Source organism: Apium graveolens, unplaced genomic scaffold (assembly GCF_009905375.1).
Source record: "Apium graveolens cultivar Ventura unplaced genomic scaffold, ASM990537v1 ctg7422, whole genome shotgun sequence".
In the NCBI taxonomy this organism is placed as follows: domain Eukaryota; kingdom Viridiplantae; phylum Streptophyta; class Magnoliopsida; order Apiales; family Apiaceae; genus Apium; species Apium graveolens.
In genome coordinates this window covers 10,889-38,685 of record NW_027420318.1, presented here as the reverse complement: position 1 = coordinate 38,685, position 27,797 = coordinate 10,889, and the positions used below count along the sequence as shown (strand labels likewise).

General features: G+C 33.0%; 1 protein-coding gene across 1 annotated transcript; it reads left to right on the top strand.

Annotated features, from left to right (window-relative positions):
- The first annotated feature begins 374 nt into the window (after positions 1-374).
- On the top strand, positions 375-27,797 carry LOC141704118 (uncharacterized). Its single transcript, XM_074507431.1, has 8 exons — positions 375-432; positions 977-1,060; positions 1,149-1,299; positions 1,400-1,525; positions 1,646-1,733; positions 3,574-3,765; positions 22,550-22,661; positions 27,739-27,797. The coding sequence occupies exons 1-8, from the start codon at positions 375-377 to the stop codon at positions 27,795-27,797; spliced, it is 870 nt and encodes a 289-aa protein (XP_074363532.1).

The window sequence follows — 27,797 nt, the reverse complement described above, 5'->3', positions numbered from 1 at the left end:
TAAAAATTGATAAACTAAATTGGACAAGTACAAGAAAAATAAAAAAAACATAAAACTCACAATATTAAAAAAAACATAAAACTCAAAATAATCCCTTATAATAAAAATTCGAAAATACTATTTCGAACAAATAATTAAAAAATACATTTTCACTCAAAAATTTTAAATTCAATATTAAATTTAAACATTTTAGTTTAAAATATTAATTCAAAAATATTAAAATATAAATTCAAAAAAATATTTAAAAATTCATTTTTAACAAAAAAAATAAATTAGAAAAAATAAACAATAAATTAATATTTAATTAATTAAAAAAAAATAAATTAGAAAAAATATTTAATAAATTCATTGTACTAGCTGCAAGCAATGAAACAATGGGTTGCCCCAATGTTTCAATGCGGCAACCACCTGGGGCTGTGGAAGGGCACTCATGTACTAATTACCTGGCAAACCTAGTAACGTGGAATAATTGTTATCAAGTATCATATCAGGTTTTGTTAATCAACAATGAATTTATGACTAAGAATCTACGGATAGAGCACCATTAATGGCCATCACTCCTATGTGGCTTGACTATCTTGAGTGTTTTCCAAATTTGAGTAAAAAAGATGTCCATCCAGTGCCAAGTAAATTTGCAAAAATATTTGTAATAAAAGTCTATATTAATCATACCTATTATATAATATCCAAATAGTTTTTTCAATATATGTTTGGGAATCATCTATGAAATCTTATATAGGGTGCAGGTCAACTATTCCACTTAAAAGGGTGCCAAATACGACATATATGAAGTAGATTTTTTTAATTATTACTTATGATGTGTTGAGCATGATTGGCACCTCTCATGGTGCCTCTATTGTAGACGCTCTTACTGTAGATATATATTCTTAATGAAGGTGACAATTTATGTGTATGTATTTAAATATGAGCCTCAGATGATATGGACTTCATGTCCGATATATGTTGACCTTGTTAGTTGACCGATTCTTTTTTATGATTACTGCTCATGGCGTTGTCTTTGCTCTTTTGATGTCTGGTGTTTGTGTTGCATTTAGCCGAGGTAATCTTTTTTCTTAGATGATCATCATGAGATACATGTTAAAAAAGACCTGTTCATTTTAAACTTTTTATGCATGGCATGGCTTCAGAAACCAATCAAAGGATATGTATTCTGAATTTGAGTTCAGAAGAATATATTGGGAGAATATTTTACAATAAGTTCAATGATTCGGTCATCACTGCCTCAGCTTTCAAATCAGATAATTACATCTCCTTGAAATGCAGGACCACAAGAATTGAGTGCGTATATTACTTGTACTCTCAGAAGTTTCCATGTATTTTTAGTTTTTTACTTCCTCAGTAATTTCTTTACTCATGCAATCCCATCAAATGGTGTCAGATACATTCAAAATGGTCACCCAGATACTGGCTTCCTTGTTTTTGAATCAGAGTTACTGAAATGGTGCAGTTCTCTCCAGATTGATAATGTAAATGCTAAAGCAGTAACTTTTTGTGCCCAACATAGGCAAGAATACAACTTATTTTTGTTTATTCTTAAAAAAGGAAAATTAAGACTATAATTCTAAACATAGAATGATCCTTAATTCTGATATGAATTTTTTTTTATTTCCCTTGTCGAGATCAGCATCTACAAGGTCTTTGAACTGAGAAACTACAGCATGTTGTACTCCATTTCTGGTACAGATGTGCAAGGCATAAAGACCAGCTATATTATTAAAGATAGATGATAATCCCTCAGAATATTTATTTAAATTTATTTAAATTAACTATAATACAATCATTGTATCATTTTTTTAATAATTACAACATCATGGTCATTATATATATGTTTAATTTTTTGGTGATTGATTTTAATTTTAGTGATTTTTAGTAAGTTATTTGTTCTGATTTTAATTAAGGGGTGTCACTAAGTAACCCATAAGTAACCCCTAAATATATATCATTTCACATTTTTTATTAAAATGAGTCAATGTACAACGTCTCGGTACTGCAAATATATATCCCTTATATCCAAGTATACTAGGGTATACCTTGGTAAAACTGAAAAAATGTCACACACAACTACATGGAAATAAATTAAATTCAAATAACAAGTTAGGAATATGTAATTAAAATTAATTAAAGAATTTAATCATGAAGGCAACAACTTGTATAATCAATAAAAGTAATATTATACCCCAATAAGAAATAAAGGTTACTTATATGTCTCTAAAATATAAGATAGGGTGATCATATAAGGGACACTGTTGTTATTCAAGAGAAATTTGCTCCCCCTACACGTTGTGCTAGGATAGTGCGAATTCACTTCGAGGATAAAACATAAACAAGAAATCTAACATGACCGGAAAACTTGAACGGAGGCCACACCTCAATTCGCACGGAAAATCATGTTGACGTGTATATAGGCCTAACAAATTGTATGGAGATTCGAAGAACTGATGGAAATTCATAAAACTGAGATCTGAATTTATATTCAATATAGATTATACGATATTGATCCAAAATTCAATCTCATCCACATTCTAAAAATTATCTAAACCAAAAATTTAACAGAAAATAATCGAAAATAATATTATATCTAGTTGTAATCAGAAATCGATCAAAACCAAATAATAAATTGTTTGAACAGAATATTACTCAAAGTATGAAATCGAATATGTATCTATATCTAAAATTTAAAAATTGAATTTTAGTTTAGTTGTTATAATTTCAAAAAGTCATAACTTATATTTCATATTAATTAAACTATATTTAAGTTAATAAATTATATATTCATCATAAACTTTTATATCTAAGATGATGTTTTTGTATAAAATTAACTTAATCCGAATTTTTTCTGATAATTTTGTTTCCCAATTAAACCGGAACTTAACCAAATTCAATATAATATGAACTTGATATAATTATATGATAATCGAAAATTGATCTGATCTTCATGTCTAAGTTTGCATGTGTGAGAAAAACTAGAAAAAGAGGTTATAATCTCGGTTTTTTCACTGAAAACCATAGATTATGTGAATTGTCATGTTTATGTTAGTAAATGGGCTAAAAAAATAAAAGAAAAGGTTAGCTAGCTAGGTCTTTTTCACTGACATTCTCTATCTATCTATCTGCGAGTATATATGTAGAGCCTAATTGGCTAGCTTTGGATGGCTTGTGTCTAAGACATGGACTCTGCTGTTCAAGCCCTTTAAAATGCATGACCTTGAACGTCTAACTTAAAGTCCTTGATCTTTATCTATACAGTACACAAGTCATACAAGTCATAGACACCATTAATTTATATAAAAATATAGTAATTGACTCAATAAAATTAATAAATTGTCCAGGTCAAAGATATTAACTTGGTTTAAATGTACTGCCCTACCCTATGTATTCTCACCGTATCAAACAGCTTGTTTAATAACACCTTGGATGAACTTTATAACAACAACTTGCAGTTGTCTAACACCTATTTTCAAGAGATATTTCTTAGAATATAAATGTTTACACTTTTTTGAATAATATTGTGGGGTAAGTGCCATGAATAACATTTTGACACATCTTCTTGACAGCCGGGGATTAATGATGTTGATTTATACCGATGCCCGAAGACATGCCCCTCCTAAGTTTCATTCAATAGAGGATGGATGTGTTCTTAAATCCTTCAGTTATCCCCTACATCACACAAGAGTGAATTTTATTGAACTGTTCCATGAAAAGGTGCTGGTCAAGCAGGAGAATGAAAATCTTCAAATTCTTGATGTATGTACTTATTTCCTTTATAATAATATGCATGTTCTTTATAATAGTTGAAATTTTTGTTTACAGGTTCTGACGTCTGAGCTGATAGAGGTGAATAGAACTAAATCTATGGTTCTTATTATGTTTTTCTACAAGGCTCATTTAGATGACCTATGGTTGGGACAAAATGGTAAACATCCTTTTCAAAACCTGATGCTAAATATTATTACACCACGTTCGCACGTGCACACACTGTGGATTAATTCTTAACATATGAATTATATATATTGCATTTCATGTGTCTTTGTGCAGCTGGTTCAATAAAGATCAGCAGTATCTTGATCGGTAAATGCCTTGCCAAGATCAATGCTCGTAACACCAGCGTGATAAAAGAATGCAAGTGCAGTGGTAGAAGGTGCAACTTAAGCAAGCCAATCAAAGGTACTAAAATCAAGAGCACTCTTGAAGATGCACTAAAAAACATCACTTCTATCTTTTATGATGAAGAACGCGGTGAGATATACACTGGTCAACGGCTTGGCTTGGTCCATGTTTGGTCGAAATAAAGCAGCTCGATCTCATTGCTTTGAAAACTACATGGCCAAATCTAGACATGTGCAACTAAAGGATCTCATTAGCTTAAAGACTACAATTGGTGTACTATATTTACTTAATTACAAATACATCATGGTAAAATGTAACTGTTGCTAAAACTCAATTATCATGGGTAAGATGATATTAGGCCGGTACTCGGTGTTTTAAACTTGCAGCAGCGTGGCATGTCAAACGGCCTAGTACTCTTACTTCCTAAAATCTTGAATCCACCTGTTCTTATTAATATTCTAATGCTTATCAATATTTTCCCTACAAATTGAGCTAACATAGATAAACTTTTTGAAACATAAGCACTTTCCATTGCATTATGATTCTTATATTTATATTGTTAGAAATATGTACATATATTTTTATGTAAAATTTAACTGGCTCTAGGCCTCATTTCTTTCAACTAAGTAACTTAAAATTCCTTATATTGAAAGTGAGTGTTACTTTTAGATTTGCTCTATGTTAGGTTTGCTGTATTTCATACCCGGTAAACTAACTTCAAGTTCCATACCTTTTCCAGTTAAAAAGGTGTTACCAAACTCCACAGTGATTATTACAAGTTAAGTAGCTATTTAATATAAAAATATTAATTACATACCAAAATTAACAACATAATCTCTAGATGCATATGAATAAACCAAACACATATATTTTTTTTTGCCAAGAACCAAACACATATATTTAGTTATCTTGAAACTTGTAGTTTTAATTGAGGAAGTTAAGTTCTATATAATTATAAAAGTGAAATAGTCTTTTGTGTAATTCACCTAAATACCATATTTCTTCTTTTTTGTTTTATATTATATCCACTACTAGAAAAAGTAGAATAGACACTGCCTCTTTGAGATCGGTTGCTTGTGGAGCCTATGTAAAAGGTGTTTTATACATTGATTTTGGGAAACCGATGTCTTTTGTTGTTATAAACATCAGTGTTTTAGCCCAACCGATTTTATATGTCTTTTTTAAAAAAATTAATCAACGCACCTTCCCCTGTTTTCCCCCCTTAACCAAATAATTCATTCCCTCCATGTGTTTCCCCCCTTGTTTTTTGACTTGATAAAATTCTCCCCCCTTTTTTCACACAAATCTTCCCCCTCTGTTTTATTAAAAAAAAACTAAAATTAAAATCAAAAACAAAACACAAAAAACAAAAAACGTATTCTCTCATCTCTCATAAAAAACTCTCATTTCACCAAGAACGGGTTGCTCATTGTGCTCTCATTTCCCTCTCTATGCTCTCATTTCCCTCTCTGTTCTCTCATATTCTCATATTTTTGGGGGTTGCTCTCATCAAGGTTGCTCTCATTTTCTCCTAAATTTGGGGGTTTCATTGCATTAAGTTGAAGTCGAAGTTGAAGTCGGAGTTGGAGTTCAACTCGGAGTTTAAGTTTGGAGTTTAAGTCCGAGATTGAAGTTAAGTTGGAGGTTAACATTTTTATTAGGTAAGTTTTAAACCCTAATTTCAGAATTGGGGGTTTCAATTTGAAACGCTAATTTTTTAATTTTTAATTAGTTTAAGCATTTGCATCTGCTTGTTTGAGTTGCTTGTTACATAATGTAAGTAAATGAGTTGCTTGTCATATAGAAAACCCTAATTTTATTTTATTTTGTTAAATGATAGGATTTTTGTTGAAATGAGTTGCTTGTCTTTTCTCTGTTTTCTCTAGGAAATGCATGTTATTTTGAGTTAAATACTTGGATGATAGACGAAATCCTCTTTTTGTTCTATATATGCCATTACAGCATATAGTTTACATATAATTTTTGTGTAAACATATATAAAATGACAAGAAGATGGTTCTGTGTAGAATTTATAGTATATAGTAAACATCTTTCATCTATTTGCAGTATAATGTAGATATTAAAATGCATGCCCTGTTTTGATCATCCCAAGATTTATGTGGTAATTTCTGATCATCCCAAGATTTAAACAGATGTTTAAATCCCAGCAAAAATTATGTGGTAATTTCTGATCATCCCAAGATTTAAACAGATGTTTAAATCTTCTTTGACAGCTGATTTATTGACATGGCATTCCAACCAAAGAATCCATGATGCCCAGATGCGCCACCCTGCCGACTCTCCTTCTTGGCGGAATATCGATTACAGGTGGCCTACCTTCGGAAGTGAGCCAAGAAATCTTCGACTAGCTTTGTCAGCTAATGGTATTAACCCAAATAACAATGGGATGACCAAATCAGTATTCTTGTTAGCCGGTAGTATTGGTAATATATAATCTTCCTCCGTTGTTATGTTTGAAGAAGAAATTTATGATGTTAACTATATTGGTCTCCGGTCCACATGAACCAGGTAACAACCTTGATGTGTTCTTACAACCGTTAGTTGATGATTTGAAAAAGCTTTAGGAAGAAGGTGAACCGAATGTATATGATGCCTTCACAAAAGCATTTTTCACTTTAAGGGCGACTTTGTTATGGACGATTAATGATTTCCCGGCATATGGTAATTTGTCTGGCTCTGTCAACAAGGGTTATTTGGGTTATCTAGTGTGAAGTGATGATACCGTTGCTAACTATTTACCTTATAGTGGGAAAATATGTTACCAAGGTCATCGTCGGTATTTGCCTAGGAATAATCCATACAAGAGGAAGAAGGCAGCCTTTAATGGTGAACAAGAGTTTGGACTGCCAATGCAACCCCTTTCCGGACAAGAGGTGTTAGCACAACAAGAAAACATTAAATTTTCATATGGAAAGGAAGTAAAGAAGTCAAGAAGATGGACTGTGCTTGGAAGAAGAAGTCGGTATTTTTTGAGTTGGAAAACTGGAAATTCCATCACGTTTGTCACTGCCTCAATATTATGCATGTTGAGAAAAATGTGTGCGATAGTCTAATTGAGATGCTACTAAATTTAAAGTTCAAGATAGTGAGGCATCTCGGCTTGATATGATGGATATGGGGGTTATAACTGATTTAGCTCCAGAAGTAGGAGAAAAATGAACTTATATGCCTCCTTCCAGTTTTACTCTAACAAAAACTGAAAAAAGAAAAGTGTTGAAATCCCTCTAATCAATGAAGTTGCCATATGGGCATTCGTCAAACATACGATATTGTGTATCCATGGAGGATTTAAAGATATTTGGGATGAATTCTCATGATTTCCATGTATTTCTTCAACAATTACTCCCGGTCGTAATTCGTTATGTACTTCCGAAGAATGTTAGAGTTAGCATAATAAGACTCTGCTTCTTTTCAACACTTTGTGCAACAAGACTGTTGACATATCAAAACTTGATAAATTGCAACCTGGTGTGGTATTAACCTTATGTGAGCTTAAAAAAATATTTTTACTTTTTTTTTGATATAATGATACATCTAATAGTGCACTTGGTCAGGGAATTGCGTTTATATGGACCAGTTTTCTATAGATGGATGTATCCATTTGAGCGTTTTAATAAAGTGTTGAAAGTTACGTGCGAAAACCGTTATTTTCCAGAAGGTTGTATAGCCGAAGCATACTTGAAAGAAGAATCTGTAGAATTTTGCATAGAGTTTTCTAGAAATAGTTTCACAACTGCCGGTCTTTCGAAGGACCAAGGCAAACTTTCTGGTCCATTATCGGTTACAACAGTAAAATATGTTGAAGAGAAAGAACGAGATGAGGCGCATCTACACGTCCTCTTAAACAATAGTGAAGTGTTTCCATATATTAAGTAAGTCACTTTTCTTTTCCTTTTCTTGATTAATTTTGTAATAAGCATTATTTTAGTTTGTAACCAAAAAATTTATGCGTTTTCAAAGGATGCATAAGGAGTTGCTTAAAAATAATTATGAAGGAAAAAAACACTATTCAGTGGATGATTAGGGAGCATAATAGGCTATTTGATGATTGGTTTGGGAACAAAGGTATGACTAAATTGAATGACAAAGTCGAAGGTATTTCTGAAACTATAAGTGGCTACCAGGAAAACCATCGTGACTGTTTGACTTTTGATGGTTATCTAGTTGACGGGATCCGATACTTGACAAATGAGCGAGACGATGCTGGGGTTGTTCAAAATAGTGTAGTCTCTTTAGTTGTTAAGACTGTCCAAGTTTGTAGTGCTAAGGATTTAAATCACGTAGAGAGTGATATGGCATTTTATGGTAGGATTGAAGAACTATGGGAATTGGATTACAACTTATTTAAAGCCCCGTTGTTCTTGTACAAATGGGAAGAATGTGACAGAGGCGTCAAGGCTGATGAACTTGGATTCACACTTGTGGACCTTAATCGACAAGGCCACAAGAATGACAAATATGTGTCTGTTGATCAAGTGAAACAAGTTTTCTATGTCGAAGATCCTGTTGATTCTAACTGGTCAGTCGTATTGACCTCAACAACCAGAGACTATCACGAGATATACAATGATGATGATCTTGGAGATACAATTCTAGAAAACCCTTCATTCTGCTCTAACATCCCCATAGTTGATTCTAGTGTTGATGACGACGAAGAGTCTAATGTTGGCAATAAAAGCAAGGATGGCGAGGAAATCTGGCTGAAGAAGCGATCCAAGGCTTAAAAATCATATTCACTTGATTTACAGTTTTGTTTAAAAATAGGCTTCTCAAATTTATATATATTTAAGTGATGTATTGTAGAATTATGGATGTTATCGAAAAAACTTGGAGTATATTTGTCAACTTTTTATGTAGAAATATATGATATAATTACTTGGAGTTTTTTTTTTGCTAAGTGGTTTTAAGTAGTTTTACGGTAATAAATATAAATTTTTGTGATTATCTGATTTAATATCTGATATAATTATTTATGTTGACTTGAGATTATCGATAAGTTTTTGTGAATTTTGATTGTAGATTGTTAAGTAGTTTTATGGGAATAAATATAAATTGAATCTTTTTGTGTGCCTACATCATTGTCGTGTTTTTCATTGTTAATAGCATTATTCAATTTATATTGATGGTATACATTCTGTATATTCATCGGTAATCTTATCTCTTATTCCTACTCTATTTGGTTAATACAGAAAATATGGTAAAGAAAGGAAAAAAAAATCTAAAAAATAGTGTAAAGAATAATTGGATGAGAAGCACATAAATGACTCCCCAGTACCGGAAGATGCACCATGTGTACCAGATCCTGACCCGGTTCCTCCAACGGACAATATTGTTCCCCAACAGACAGCTCCACAACCCACTGAAAGTAGTACACAATCTACCAAAAGCAAGACATCTGGAGCAGCCCGAGGTGTTTTAATTGAGTTGTAGTTCCAGTTGGAGACGAATGACAAACTACATTTCTACATAGGTATGCTGGCAAGGACAATGGTGCTAATTGACATTCCGACTTGGCCAAAGGTTGACCCTAACTTCAAAGAGGGAATATGGAATGAATTTAAGGTACATCAGTTACAATCGCAATTGACATTAATCTCATGGTTTTTATATAAAAAAAGTTATACTGTCTGAACTTGTTAAACTTGTGCTTCAAGATACTTACGAACTGATTCCTGAAAGTCGGAAGAGGTTTCTACAGTCGAAAGGCGCAAAATGGAGAAATTTTAAGGCTAAATTGACAGCGGAACATGTGATGCCCTATGTTGGAAAAAAGAAGAAGCTACAGAAGCCACCAAAGTAATATGCTTTTGTCGGCAAGAAAGCGTGGAGATGATTTTTTTTATTTTTTGAGTAGATTTAATTGTAAAAATTACAGTAATTAACAAGATTTATTTGTATAAAGGAAGAGAATAAAAAATAGAGTGAAAGAGTGGGACAACGAAAATATCCACACCGACTGTCAAGAAAACGATACATTGGATTGAAAGAAGAAGAAGAAGTAAGAGTCGGATCATTTTTCTTGTAGTACTCACATTTTTATTTTTATGAATGTGTCTTAATTTTTTTGTAGATACGCTCGGGGAGGTTGGAGCCTGATGAAAGGCCAGATAGGGCAATTATGTGGAAAAATGCCGGTATGACAAAGGATGGGACTCTTGACCCAGAACTGGCAGAAATAATTCAATAAATTGTAAGACTTATTATAATTTTTTTCTTCTAAAATTTTCCAAATTATACCTAATTACTCTAATGGTTTAATAGGATTCCTTACTCGAAAAGGAAAAAAATGGTGAATTCAAGCCGGATGGAACTAATGATGTACTCACCACTATATTGGAAACTTCAGAGCATGCGGGAAGGGTTCGAAGAGCTGTTTCATATCTTGAGTTGCAAATTGGTGAGTTGAAAGCTTTGGTTGCTGGGGAAAAACTACACTCACCAATGTCTGAAAAAAGCAAGATGTCCTGCGGGTGAAAGAACAAGAACAAAGAACAGAAGGAAAGTTGGAAAAGATTTGATGATGAATTGATGAACGATGAGGATAAAGAGGGTGTATATTTTGTTGTTATTATTCCTCCTAGTGGTCCACCGGGACAAAAGGTATACAATTACAGTGTATACTTGATTCATTTCTATGATAATGTTGCATGTTATTAAATTGTTTGAGCCGGTAATGTCTATTTGTCCTCACAGATGTGAAATGGCAGTGAAGAGCATTGATAACAAGGTAGCTTTTGGTGTTATTTTTGATGAGGGGGATGGAATGAGTAGATCGGTTCATGGATTGCCTCTAGAACCAGGATTTATTCGTGTTGGGGTGGACGGAAGCATCCAGGATGATACTTTGGTGCCTGTTCCTGTGGTTGGTGAGATAGAGACCGTCCAGCAAGCCATTGGTTCTCATTTAGAATGCCCTAAAGACATGATCATATACACCTCCAGTACTTGTTCCGAGGTATATAAATTTAATTATAAACCAAGTGTCATTTTTTTAGGAGATTACAATTTACACTAAAGTGAATAATACGGGGTATATGCTTAAATATTTATTTACGGAAAAAGAAAAATGCGCGGAATGTGAGTGAGGTGCAGAGAATGCATAATGCATTTAATTCTGTGCAGGACAATGTGCCTCCTCGCTTTAGGCTGTTGTATAGATTTGTATCGACGGTGATGAAGAAAAGTGGAAAATTGATACCGGTTTCATGTGATTTTAAAATCTTTGGAATTAAAAGAACTATATATTTACTTCATGAGAACGTACTTGAATTGCTAGAGTTTAAAATGATTGGGTAGTCTGCTATATCAACATACATGGCGTAAAGTTCTTTTTATACTATTTTAAAATCTGGTCTCATTTTATATAGTAACGATCTATTTAAACAAAATGTAATTTTTTATTTTTTTTATTTTTAGGTATTTGTATTTAGTGTTTCGGGATACGCCGAGTAGAGATTTATCAGCGATGTTTGCTTTTCTTCATCCGTCCACATACAAGTTGAATGATGAATTTAATGAATATGTTGTGCAAAGGCTAAAAGGTGAAGTTCTTCGGATGAACTTTATGCCTTATAACTACAAATACGTCTCTTTTTACGCGTCCATTTTTAAAATATTGTATGGCCTTGATTAGTCATATAGTTGTTGGTAAATTAATTATAATATATGTAAAATTGTCGGATATGTAATTTAAATGCTCACTTTAATTTATTTATAATGAAAACAGTTTATATTGGATTTTGATCGTGCTTTGGAAATCAGAAGCTTTCATCCTTAATCCATTGCCTCATCATCCTTATCCCCAGGATCTTGAAAAGGCTTTAATGCGGTAATTTTTTACTTCAATTTATAATTATATATAGAATATAATCGGTAATTTTTGGATTTGACACTATATTTTATAATTATAACATTTACAAAGCAGTGAGATCTTATAATGCTCACGAAGGACGGGTAAATAAGAATCCCAAAGTTAAAACCTTGTTGTGCGTATTTAGTCAATTTTTAATTTTTCATTTTTGTAAATTATAGAATTATGGTTAATCTTCGATGTCATTAATTGTCAACAATTTTTTGGAATGTATAGGGATGCCCTAAACAACCAGGTGGCCCAAAATATGGATATGTTGTCAGGCGATATATGAAAGATTTAATTGAGGACCAGGAGATGAAGCTGCTAGACAAGGTATATTTTTTTTACCTTTCAGTTGGTTAAGGAATGACATAGGTTTATTCTGTTCGAGTGGGCCTCCAAGAGTCGTAGGTCTTATACAAAGGAGGACCTTGACGTTGTTCCCTATGAGACGCTTGATTATATCCAATCCATCATGTAGCTGTTTGCGACCTCTAGCTTGGTGACTCCTAGCTTGTCAACTGTTATTTATATTACAAACTGAAAAACACCTTTATTTTGGTTGCATGTATTTGGATTGTAACTAGTAATTAGAAAAGATTATGGATTTCTAGTAGTTCAAGTTTGGTGGTTTAGATTTGAAACTATGTAGCTAGTATTATATCAGGTTGATAATTTAGATGTTAGGAGATTGGGATGTTAATTTGGATGTTTGAAGATTGGAATGTTAATTTAGATGTTTGGAAGGAAATGATAGTTTGGTAAATATTAGAAGCTGAATTTGGTTGTTAATTCACAATTTCTTGTTTTTTTGGCAATTTTTTGCATCTGTGTTTTTAAATTTTGCATGGATAAAAACAGGTGATCAGATATCATTTTATACAAAGCAACTGATTTTAAAACAAAGCCATTTATCATCGTTCTTTTACATAAAACTGATGTTAATTTAACACTCTAAACATCTGTTATAAAATAAAAAAATGATGTATGTCAAAACTTAATACATCAATTTTAGTTAAACATTGACATAGTAAGACCAATGTTAAATACTACAACAAAAAAATCTTAAAATAGAAAACTGATGTTGTTAAGCTTTATAGACATGAGTTGATCACCAATAGACATCGGTTTCCAATAAAGAACTGATGTCAAACGTTATGTTTACATCGGTTTTAGATGAAAACTGTTGCTACTGGTATTAGTAACATCAGTTTAATGGTTAAATGGAAAGATTTTCTTAGCTTGCATATATTTAATTGATAAAAATATCATATTATGAATAATATATGAAGATTATATGCATGAGAAATTTAATATCAAGTTACAGAAATAAGTTTTTAACAAGGAACTGATGTTTATATGTCATATTTAACATCTGTGTTAAAAGGAATATTAAATGGGGGGGGGGGTCTTTAACATAACTCAAGAAGACATGATATTTTTTTCATTCATAGACATCGGTTTTTAGGCGATGTCTATTGACGTTTTCTAATAGTGATCGTTTAGATCTAAATCATAATTAGTCTTACATATAGATATTGAAATTAACTAATTTAAATATTAATAGACATAGAAATGCACTTAATTTTTATATACTTAAAAGTTATTAATAGAGTATTCTACAACACATTTTGTACATTTATGATTAACAAATTTAAAATGTATTTTATATTAAAATTTATGCATACACACTAATATATTTTTATTATTATTATTATTATTATTATTATCATTTTTAAATCAAAATTTCCTATTATTTTTCTTAAAAGAACTTTAAGAATAATATATATAATATATATGTTGGAACGTAAATGGGCTTCACTCTATTTTAACCCAAAAACACAAGGTTTAAGAGCATCTCCGATGCTAACAATTATGTTATGTATAATATCTACGTGTCAGTCTATTATACCTAATGTGTAAAATATATACCTGTCATGTCCATGTTTGTATATGTGGGAAAGAAACTAGAAAGAGTGGTGTCCTAGTTTTTTTCACTCACATTCTGTATGTGTCTATCTTCGAGTATGTATGTATTATCATATGTTGTAAATCTCACTAACAAATATAGCAACATAGAAGCAAGTGTATAAAGAATTTAGCAATTTTAGGCCAAGACCACAATTAACAAAATAAAACATGCAGGTAAACAAAATCAGTAACTGAAATAACGAAGAGAGAAAGAAAGATGTACCCGAAACCATAGCTTTTAACAGTGAATGAAATAAAGGTTCACAGATACAAAATGCCAAGAAAAATGATCACAGCTGAGTCACCAGGCCTTGCTCGAAGTCCTGGCTGCTCTTGAAGAGAATATTGCCCCTACCTGCTGTGTTTGGGATGTGCACAATATCTCCACCAGGATAAAACAGCTCAGAGTTTATGTTAACAGCAGCAACAAAAGCTCCACTTCGACCAGCACCTCAGTCGCCGGAAAATATCAGCACTTCAGGACTTTTGGGAGAGAAATGCAGAGAGGTTGAAGAGAAGAGAAGAAAATGTTGTGTATATAATACATTCACTTTAACCTCTATTTATAGGAGAGGAAAAATGAAACTGTCCACACACTTAATGTATGAATTAAACTGCTTCATTAATAAAAAAATCAAAACTGATCAGATTTTGAATTTAAATTACTTGTAACAGCTTTTCACATTAACACCCATTAAAACCCACATTATTATCAGAACTTAAGTTAATTTCTGATTTGATATCAGAACTTAAGTTAAGTTCTGATATCAGAACTTAAGTTAAGTTCTGATATCAGAACTTAAGTTAAGTTCTGAGATATTATATCAGAACTTAAGTTCTGATTTTATTCATCAGTTACAGATCAGATTATATTATTTGTCCAGGTTCAAGGTATTTAGACTAAGCCCAACAATTTATAATAATCCAATCACTGATAAATAAATTCGAATTAAAATTAATTCTCAAATAAATAAAATCCTCGCCCAGGTCGCCTCGCATACGCGAGACACCGAGACATTCGCCCAAATCGCCCTTCGACCCGACCCGGTCCAGTCCGGTGCGTGGCGTGGCGTGGCGGGGCGGGGCGCGCGTGTGTGTGTGCGTGTGAAGCACACAACAACATAATGGACCATCACACACCTTAGTAGTTGTATACTACTCATGTGGGTAATACCATATAAAGCACACAACCTCCTTTATTTATTTCAATGTGGGACAAACATTCTCAAATTTTTCCAAGCTTTTCCAAGCTACTTTCAACTCTCATTTCATATGGATTTCATTAAGAAAATTCTTAAAACCATACATGAAAATTTAAGTTCAAATATCATTGAACAATTTCCAATCATTAGATTTTAGGATTAACATCAAGAACATAATTAAATTAAGCTCTAAAATCCTAATTTTCTAACAATCCCCCACAAATCCATACAGAAATGCGATCAATTTCCCATCATGACTTGTTTTTCAGAGTCGGTACCCTTCCGGGTTTGAACCCTCCTAATTCATCTACTTCAATGGCTATCGGACTCAGATGGAATGTTTCACCTTGAATCTTAATCCGTTTAGTATAACCATATTCCATAGACGACGACAAGTCAAAGGTTATGGTGCCAATCTACGGCTTTGAGACATTAATGGTCATGTCTCGATCCTGTTCATCGAATGCTTCAAGGATTAACCCTATCCTCTAATTGCGACCACACAATTACATTCGCTTAGCTGGGCATCTCCAGAGATATACTGCCTCTATCTCATCAAATGACTTGATCCCATTCAGAGTTTTACCACTCTTGCTTTTCTGGAAGTGTCAGTACCTTCTAGGTTTACAGGGGATAGACTCAGATACTATAGTATCATCTATGTAGCAAAGGTACTACCAACTCATCCTTACAGCTTGTTATTACCCATTGAATACACTTCGAGGGATCTCCTCTCATATGTATTGGGTTCCCACTGTTGATGAATTATGATGGGTGGACAGTCCCATCCCCAACCTTGACTTAAGGACCACTGCAGGTTCCAGTCCTTTAGTAAGAGGATTAGCTACATTATTCTGAGTTCCTATGAACTCTATAGCTATGATCCTATCAGTCACTAAACCCCTTATAGACTTGAGTCTAACTTGGATGTGTCTCTTAGTTTTAGCATTATGCTTTTTACTGCTAATCTTGTCGATAGTTGTTCGACTATCACAGTGAATAGCAATAACAGGAAGCGGTCTGCTTACTACAGGTATTGCAGACATAAGTCCGTGTAACCATTCAGCCTCCGTCCATGTGGCGTCAAGTGCACACAATTCAGCCTCAAGAGTAGACCGAGTAACAATAGTCTGTCTGCTTGACTTCCATGATATTGCTCCACCAGCCAAGGTGAACACGTATCCAGTCACTCCATTGGAACCAGACTTCTTAGCTATCCAACTTGCATCACTGTACCCTTCAAGCACACCAGGAAATCTCCTGTAGTATAAACTAAGGTACATTGTGCCTTTTAGATATCTAAGTACTCTATCAAGAGCATCCCGATGAGTTCTGTTTGGACAACTTGTATATCTAGCCAATTTAGACACAGAATATGAAATATCTGGTCTAGTACAGTTAGCAAGATACTGCAAGCTCCCAATAATCTGAGATTACTTTAACTGAGACACAGGCACTCCTGAAGTATTCTTGACAAGGGAAACTTTCGAATCATAAGGTGTACTAGCGATTCTACACTGTGAATAACCATATTTCTCAAGTATAGATTTCTCTATATAATGAGATTGAGTCAAGGTTATTCCTTCAGTGGACTGAATCAGTTTGATTCCAAGAATCACACTTGCCTCACCCATATCCTTCATTTCAAAATGCCTTTTCAAGAATTCTTTAGTCTCGTTAATAATCTCAATATTGGTTCCAAACAATAAAATGTCATCCACATATAGGCATAAAATAACACACTCATTACATTTAACTTTAGTGTAGACACACTTATCACTTTCATTAATCTTATAACTAAAAGGCAATATAGTTTCATCAAACTTTTTATGCCAATCTCTGGGAGCTTGTTTCAAGCCATAGATGGACTTGATCAACTTACATACTTTCCTTTCATTGCCTGATGTAACAAATCCATCAGGCTGATCCATATAAATCTCTTCTTCAAGTTCACCATGAAGGAAAGCCGTCTTTACATCCATCTGATGGATGATAAGACCATGGACTGAAGTCAATGCTATAACCATTTGGATTGTTACCATTCTTGCAACCGGAGAGTATGTATCAAAATAATCAATTCCTTCCTTTTCCTTAAAACCCTTAGCTACCAATCTAGCTTTGTACTTATCTATTGAGTCGTCAGGTTCAACTTCCTTTTAAAAACCCATTTACACCCAATAGTAGAACACCCAGGAGGGAGATCAACCAACTCCCATGTTCCATTAGAAATAGAGTCAATTTCACTCTTGATAGCGCCCTTCCAGTGCCTTGACTCAGAAGAATCCATTGCTTGCCGGAAAGTTAAAGGTTCGTCCTCGATATTGTAAGTGATGAAATCACCTCCAAAATCCTTGACTACCTTTGCACGCTTACTTCTCCTTGGTTCCTCTAGTTCCTTAGGACTAGAGCTACTACTAGGTTCCGCCCCCACATTTGTCATCTTTTCCACATGATCAGGAATAGAACTTGATGTGTGAGTAGGATCTTCATCAGAAATCATTTCAGGTATTCCAGTTTTCATAGGGTAAATATCCTCAAATAATGTCGCATCTCAAAATTCAACTATCGTATTTACCACTATACCATCTATGTCAGATTTTAACACTAAAAATCTCATAGCTGTAGTGGTTTCAAGATAGCCCAGAAAGATACAGTCAATAGTCTTTGGACCTAGTTTCTTTCTCTTGTGTTCAGGAACAAGCACCTTAGCAAGGCACCCCCACACACGAAGATACTTAAGACTAGTCATCCTGCCTTTCCATAACTCCAAGGGTGTTTTATCCATGTGTTTCAGAGGGACTCTATTCAAAATATGGCAAGCCGTATTTAGAGCCTCTCCCCACATGTATTTAGGCAACCCAGAGTTAATAAGCATACTATTAATCATATCTTTAAATGTTCTGTTCTTTCGCTCAGCAACCCCATTAGACTCAGGTGTGTATGGTGGAGTAACTTCATGAACTATACCATTGTTTGCACAAAATTCATTAAAAGCATTACTCGTATACTCACCACCTCTATCAGATCTCAATCTTTTAAGTAGCTTACTAGTTTGTTTTTCTACTTCAGTTTTATATATAATGAATTACTAAGTGCTTCATCCTTATGTCTAAGTAAATAAACATAACAGTATCTACTACTATCATCTATAAAAGTAATGAAGTATCTAAACTGGTCCTTGGTCAATACACCACCAAATTCACAAATATCATTGTGTACTAAATCTAACAAGTCTGAATCCCTAACAACGTTATGAAAAGGTTTCCTTATCTGTTTAGCAGACACACATACTTGACATTTAGAATTCTTTTCTATGGTATATTTTGGAATCAACTCTAAGTTCATCATGGTCTTAAGAGCACCAAAGTTTAAATAACCTAGTCTAGCATGCCTATATTTGAGGATTCAATACAGTTAACAGTAGGAATAACATTATTATTCAAATTTCCCAAAACGGGATCCGCATTAATAACAAATAAACCATTTGACAAGTAACCCTTGCCAAAGAATGTACGAGTGTGAATAAGAACTACTTTATTACACTTGAACGAAATTTCAAAACCACTAGAAACTAAACAGCTTCCACTTATTATATTTCTACGCATGTTGGGAACATGATGCACTCTCGTCAGAGATAGAATACATCCTGGAGGGAACTTCAGATCCACGTTTCTAACTCCATGTACTTGAGCAACACTAGCATTCCCCATCTTCACAGTCAGGCTATGACTCTGTTGATAAGATACAAATAAACTAATATCAGCACAAATATGTACATTAGCTCCAGTATCTATCAACCATTCATTTGACAGATAGGTAGAAAATATCACAGGGTTGTAGGATACATACCGGTCAACGTCGGTTTCAGAAGCCGTAGCCTCACCAACAACCATGTTCACTACAGGCCCACTTGTGGTTCCAAGCACAACATTTGCTTGTGCTACCTCGGTTTTCTTCGCTTTCTTCGTAGGGTAGTCCTTACTCCAGTGCCCAACCTGCCCACAAGACCAGCATGGTTTGTTTGCCTTGGGTTTCTTGGCCTTGTCCTTGTCACTCTTAGGTTTATTACTATTAGCTTTCTTAGCAAAAGCCTTCCTCTTCTGTCCTATAGTTGCTATGTTTACCTTCGAGGTACAGTGTTCAGTTGGCATCACATGTCCCTATTTGGACTTGTGTTGTTCTTGCACCGAGATGTCCAGCATAAGGTTGGTCCAGGTGATCTCTCCTTTCTGTCTTTTCAGGGAGAGAGAGAACTCTTCCCAAGACTTCGGGAGTTTTTCAATCACACTCATCACCTTGAACTTTTCCGGGAGATTCATTCCAGACTCCTTCAAAGCATGCACTATCATCTCGAACTCATGCACCTGCTCAGTCATGGACTTATTGTCCACCAGTTTGAACTCGAGGAACCTTGCCACATAATACTTTTCTAGACCTTGTGAGTCAGTATTATGTGTCTGGTCCAACTTCTCCCATAAGAGTTTTGCGGAGTAGGCATCAAAAGAATAGACATCAAACAAAGTGTTTGTTAGTGCCGCCAGAATTGCTGCCCTAGCCACTCCATCCTTCTCAGCCCACTTCGCAAAAGCCTTAACTGTGTCAGCCTTCTCTTGATCCACTTCTGGTTTCTCATATTCCACAACCGGCCACAGACCTTTTATAGTCAACCACAACTTCATCCTTTTCTGCAAGCGAGAAAAGCCAATGCCACCGTTGAATTTCTCCGGTAAACCGGTTAGTTCAACAGCCTGTGGGAAACTATAGGTGGTCCAATCAATGGCCCCAGCAGTTGCACCCGAACTGCTACCACCACCAACGATAACCTCACTTTCGTTAACCATTATGCTAAATTCTATATAACTAATATTCTCTTCAAGAATGTTGTAAATCTCACTAACAAATAGCAACATAGAAGCAAGTGTATAAAGAATTTAGCAAGTTTAGGCCAAGACCACAGTTAACAAAACAAAACATGCAGGTAAACAAAATCAGTAACTGAAATAACGAAGAGAGAAAGAAAGATGTGCTTGAAACCATAGCTTTTAACAGTGACTGAAATAAATGTTCACAGATACAAAATACCAAGAAAAATGATCACAGCTGAGTCACCAGGCCTTGCTCGAAGTCCTGGCTGCTCTTGAAGAGAATATTGCCCCTACCTGCTGCGTTTGGGATACGCACAATATCTCCACCAGGATAAAACAGCTCGGAGTTTATGTTAACAGCAGCAACAAAAGCTCCACTTCGACCAGCACCTCAGTCGTCGAAAAATATCAGCACTTCGGACTTTTGGGAGAGAAATGCAGAGAGGTTGAAGAGAAGAGAAGAGAATGTTGTGTATAATACATTCACTTTAACCTCTATTTATAGGAGAGGAAAAAATGAAATTGTCCAGACACTTAATGTCTGAACTAAACTGCTTCATTAAAAAAAATCAAAACTGATCAGATTTTGAATTTAAATTACTTGTAACAGCTTTTCACATTAACACCCATTAAAACCCACATTATTATCAGAACTTAAGTTAATTTCTAATCTGAGATCAGAACTTAAGTTAAGTTCTGATATCAGAACTTAAGTTAAGTTCTGAGATATCATATCAGAACTTAAGTTCTGATTTTATTCATCAGTTACAGATCAGATTATATTATTTGTCCAGGTTCAAGGTATTTAGACTAAGCCCAACAATTTATAATAATCCAATCACTAATAAATAAATTCGAATTAAAATTAATTCTCAAATAAATAAAATCCTCGCCCAGGTCGCATCGCGTACGCGAGACGCCGAGACGTTCGCCCAAATCGCCCTTCGACCCGGTCCGGTCCGGTGTGTGGCGTGGCGTGGCGGGGCGGGGCGCGCGCGTGTGTGTGTGCGCGTGAAGCACACAACAACACAATGGACCATCATACACCTTAGTAGTTGTATACTACTTATGTGGGTAATACCATATAAAGCACACAACCTCCTTTATTTATTTCAATGTGGGACAAACATTCTCAAATTTTTCCAAGCTTTTCCAAGCTACTTTCAACTCTCATTTCATATGGATTTCATTAAGAAAATTCTTAAAACCATACTGAAAATTTAAGTTCAAATATCATTGAACAATTTCCAATCATTAGATTTTAGGATTAACATCAAGAACATAATTAAATTAAGCTCTAAAATCCTAATTTTCTAACATCATATACACATATATTTTAGAACCAAATTTTTAGATAAGTATATTTACATAAGTATTATTTATATGTATATATATTTATATAGAAGTTTTATTTATATTTATATAAGTATATGTAGAGCCTAATTGACTCATTTTAGATGGCTTGTGTCTAATACATTGACTCTGATGTTAGAGCAAGTCCAAGAGTGGTCTAAATTGTTGTCCTAAACTAAATTTTGAGGCATTCTCCAACAATGTCCTAGTGGTGCCTTAAAATACTAGGACATTTATGATGTGCCTTATTTATAAAGCATTACTTTGCATGCCCTCTACTATTTCTATCAATAAAATATTTGTTTCTCTCTTTTTTTGAACATTACTTCCTCCTCACCAATTTCATTTTTCCCCAATTATTATTTATATATATTGTTTTTAATAGTAAGGAAAAAAATAAGGCATGTTGTTGGATTTGATGTGCAAAAATCTTGCCTTAAATCACGAAGACATTATATTTTGTAATATTTATATGATATCTTCTAGGACATTCTTGAACTTTCTCTTAATCCCTTTAAATATGACCTTGAACCAATAACTTCAAGTCCTTGATCTTGGAATACACAAGTCATAGACACCATCCATTTATGTATAAATATAGTAATAAACTCAATGAAATTAATATATCGTCCAAACCGAAGGTATTAACTTGGTTTATATGTACTGCACTACGTGTTGACACCCTATCAAATAACTTGTTTAACAATAACTTGGATGAACTTTATAACAACACCTTATAGTTGTCTAACACCTATTTTCAACAGATATTGCTTAGAATATAAATGTTATGTATATGTACTAATACAATACACTTTTTTGAATAATTTGTTGCGGTAACTGCCATCAATAACACTTTGACACATCTTCTTGACATACAGCTGGGGATTAATGATGTTAATTTATACCAAAGCCATAAGACATGTCCCTCTTAAGTTTCATTTCATAGAGGATGGATGTGTTCTTAAATTCTTCAATTATCCCCTACTTCACAAAAGAGTGAATTTTATTGAAGTATTCCGAGAAAAGGTGATGGTCAAGAAGGAGAACAAAAATTTATGAATTCTTGATGTATATACTTATTTCCTTTATAATAATATGCATGTTCTCCTCTTTATTTCCCTTTGTAACTTCTAATAGTTGGAAATTTTTATGTACAGGTTCTCACGTCTGAGCTGATAGAGGTGAAGAGAACTAAATCTATGACGCCATCAATGTTCATTATTCGTCACAACACCATATTATTCCTGACATTAAGGAACGAAACAATAAGTGTGTGGACCTTACACACATTATTTATTTATTAAAAACTGATGTATTTCACCTTAAATAAGGTTTTTATAGCTTTTTAATTGTGCATAGTTAAGAGATTATAAACAATTTAAACATATCATACACACTGTGATTATAACCTGTTACATGGTATATTTCAGAAAAATGATATTTATAATAAGAATTCACGTCATGCCCATAGAGAGCCGATATGAAATGGCTATATAGACATCAGTTTCCTAAAAAATGTGATGTATATATTGGTCTTTTACAACAGTTGTCTAATATGAGCGATGTTATATTGATTATAATAGACATCGGTGCATGACTGATGTAAAAAAGATTGGATTTTTTTTAATTAACAAAAACATCGGTTCAGAGCCGTAGTCTTTTAGCTTTAACATCAATCTGTAATTCTTTTACCCGATGTTATTGATTATTACTTACATCCGTTTTCGGCACAAAATAACACATTGTAATTGTTGTTTTTCTTATCATAGACATCGGTTTGCACATTTTAAGTGATGTGTAATATTTAAATATTCAACTAGCCAAATTAACAAATGATCCATACCAAAACTGAAATTCACCAATCATAAACCAAAACTTTCCAAAGATACAAAAGTACAAAAAAATTTAAAGCTAACAAGCTCCAAAACTAGCACTAACATAAAACAAAAGTTAAAACATTGCAAAGTATCCATAATATGGTCGCATATATCTCAAAAGCATAATTAGCGCGTTAACTATCATTTCAACAATACCTTACATACTTCATCTTCCATAACTAGTCCAATTACGTAAATTATTTCTTACATATCAACAATCCATCCATAATGTGTCCATATCAAACACCAACCAACAATACGTAGTAGAAGACTAAAGAAGCAAATCAAGACTACAAGTACCAGATCAAGACTACAAGTACCAGACTACAAGTACCTGCAAAACAGTAACCAGCCAAAAGACCAACTATCCAACAATGTACTGATCAAATATTGTTCCCTTGTCACAGATGAAAATTAAACAAACTCTTGGACATATTGAAGAGCCTCGAATTGCACTTCATCACCCGGTTGTTTCGGGGATCCCTAATTCAACAAAAAATTAACAATCAATCATTCTCAAAATAGAAAGAATTTACACAAAAACCCTACTAAATAGAAATGTGCATAAATTAATAGTTAAACTAAGGTTCTTAACCTTGGGGTTATTGTTGACCAATCCCTTTTTAGCATTATAAGATCTAACCGCCTTGGAATTAGTATGCAGTAGCGTCAAATCTAAAAAATCCTAAATAAAATAGACATCATACATATATAAAAAATAGTTTAATAAATATTACCGCGTTAATGCTGCTCCAATTTTGGAAAATTTGTCAGATGAGCCAAGGGTTGAGAATGAAGATTTCCGATTCCCAAATCATTATCAAAATCCAATGATAATTGTTTTAATTTTAAATAAATAAAAATTAGAATTTAAAAAATATAGAGACATGTTCTACTAATATAATATATACTTATGAAAACGCTAGAACTTACTTATTATTATGAGACATTTTGAATATGCGAAAATATAAGCTTGAAAATCATCATTGAGCTTACAAATGGCCGCTGGATCAATAAATGCATACATTATATAATCCTTTCTTCTTTTTTCTCTTACGAACCTCGGTATACAAATACCTACAAATAAAATTACTGATCTTTTTATTATTTTACATTATATAATCCTTTCTTCTTTTTTGTGTCAAGGAAAGAAATAACAGAGTCGAAATGAAGAAGCGAAATGTATTTGTTCTCGAGAATTTATTTAGATCAGGTAAAACTCATATACACCTAAAATTGCAGTCGCGCACTCAACTGTATTTCAGAAATTACACAACTACCTCATATATTAGTCCTCATAAATCATTTAAAACAATATTACTAAAAGATTTGCGAGAATATTAGCACAAATAATCGGCAAAACCACATATCACATAAATAACGAACAATTTATACACCTAAATTCACAAAGATACATAAGTGCACAAATAATCTGTCAAATACACACACATGAATCAAAAGATGAAAAAACTCAAATTTAATTGAAAATATAGTTACAAATTTAGGGTTCAATTTGTGTAAAATAAGGCTCGGTTGGTGTAAAACTTGGCTGGATTCGAGTTGTATAACACTTTTGAGGGCTACAGGTTAATCTTTCTTGCTCGATTAAGAAGTTGTTTAATGGTTGCCTAAATTAGGGCTTGTATCGGCCCTTATTTATAAATCACCATTTTACATGCCCTATACTATTTCTATCAATAAAATATTTGTTTCCCCCTTTTTTCGAACATCACTTCCTTCTCACCATTTTCATTTGCCCCCCATTATTATTTTAATATATTGTTATTTTAATAATAAGGCAAGAAAGAAGGCATGTTGTTGGATTTGATTTGCAAAAACCTTGTTTTAAATCATCAAGAGATTATATTTTATAATATTTATAGGATTTCTCCTAGGACACTCTTGAACTTTCTCTTAATCCCATTTAAAACACATGACCTTGAACGAGTAACTCCAAGTCCTTGATCTTGGAATACATAAGATATACACTATCCATTTATATATAAATATAGTAATAAACTAAATGAAATTAATAAATTATCCACGTGGAAGGTATTAACTTGGTTTAAATCTACTGCCCTACCCTAAGTATTATCACCGTATCAAACAGCTTGTTTAACAACATCTTGGATGAACTTTATAACAAGACCTTTTAGTTGTCTAACGCCTATTTTCAACAGATATTTCATAGAATATAAATGTTATGTATATGTACTAGTAAAGTACACTTTTTTGAATAATTTGGTGCTGTAACTGCCACCAATAACACTTTGACACATCTTCTTGACATACAACCGGGGATTAATGATGTTGATTTACACCAGAGCCAGAAGACATGCCCCTCTTAAGTTTCATTCACTAAAAGATGGATGTGTTCTTAAATCCTTCAATTATACCTACTTCACAAAAGAGTAAATTTTATTGGAGTGTTCGAAGAAAAGGTGCTGGTCAAGCAGGAGAACGAAAATCTGCTAATTCTTGATGTATATACTTATTTCCTTTATAATAACATGCATGTTCTCTTCTCTATTTCCCTTTGTAACTTGTAATAGTTGGAAATTTTAATGTACAGGTTCTGACGTCTGAGCTGATCTATGACACCATCAATGTTCATTTTTCTTCACAACACCCGATTATTCCTGGTAAAAACTTTATTTACACATTCCAGGATCTTATTATTTTTTCTGCATGGCTAGTTTGACCTATGGTCGGCACAAATTGGTAATAAAAATCCTTTTAAATACTTGATGTTAAATATGAATACACCACGTTCGCACACACTGCCGATTCTTAACATATAAATTCTGGTAACACCAGTGTTGTAAAAGAATGCAAGTGCAGCGGTAGAAGGTCCAGCTTAAGCAAGCCAATAAAAAACTGAAATCAAGAGCACTGTTAAAGATGCACTAAAAGACATCACTTCTATCTTTTATGATGAAGAACGCAGTCGTGAGATATACACTGCTCAACGTTGTAGCTTGGTCCATGTTTGGTCGAACTAAAGAAGCTTAGTGATATAAACACACTACTGACTTGTAACAATGCTTTCATCTGAAGCTTCGGTCATGGTCTAACTTGTGTTGATCACCATCTTTTATTAAATCATATATAAAATTTTAATAAATACGAAAATTTCAAAAGAAATATATTTGTAAAATTTTATAATCTATTATATTTGTCAATAAGTGAAAATCAAGTCTAATTTTTCCTAAAAATATTGCTTTCAGTCAATATATAACTATAAACGGCTAAATCCAAGTAAAATTCTATTTCATAATATAATCAACTAGAATTATAATTAATTTTCCAATTCATTACCCCTCCTAAATATATTAAAAAGAGTTTCCCACCCACCTCAAGAACATAATAAGCACAATCAATAAGTAGAATCATATTTAACCAATAAATACTACCTAATTCCTCAATTATGAAATTAGTTACTAACAACAAATTCCATTGGATGGGCTGGTGATTAAATAAAAATCAATATTATAACTCAAACTAACAACCGAGATCGGTATAGGTATAATTATTGATTAATATTAAATAATGCACTTACATATATATTTATGACAACACACTCATTTACTCATTTAGTGATCACATTATATAATTTTACGACTCTCGGTAATTTAGTAATTATTTATGTGTAACTTATTGATAGGCCCTAAATAGTTATAATATAATTTATTGTTATGTGTAGGTCAGAGAACCCTTTTACAGAATTTCATCGAGAACCCATATAATTCTATCCATGTTTCCTTCTTATAGAATGCAATCCCAAAATGTAAAAATTTATTCAAAATTTATAAAATTTCATAGTACTGTATAATGATAATTATATTAGAATATTATAAAATTTTATCACTTAAAATCTGATAAAAAAAACTATTGATTTTAACTTTAATACCATTGTAGAATAATTTTGGATAAATGTGATTCTACTACATAATCATTTTAAACTATTTCATTAATGTTAAATGATTTTTAAATAAAATTTTTGTGTAACTTAGGTATATATATACTAATCAAATTTGTCATGTCTAGAATTAGTATCAAGTGCACATCAACATCAAATTTAAATATTTATTTTTACATCACCTCTAACCTTCATTTCATCTCATCATATATATAATACATATGTGTAAATTTACGTATATTTTTCTTCACATTCATCTCCCAACACCACAAATTGCGCAAAATGTCATTCAAAATCGTCATTTTTCCAGAGTTCCGAAAAAGTCATCATTATTTTATAAATACACCATATATCTTATATTCATTAAGGGCATAAATATACGGTTATTTTTATTTATGATGTGGTTTCATCATTATAGTATGATAAATTTAGTGACTTGCACATAAAATTTTGTAATTTGGATAAATTTTTTATGATTGACATTTATTTTAGTGATTCAACAACTTGTGATGTGGTATAGTTTAATTAAATTTGGTAATTTTCGTGGCAGTGGGTGGTAGTTATGGTGGTTTGATAGTGGTGAACGGGGTGGTGATGGTGGCATGTTGA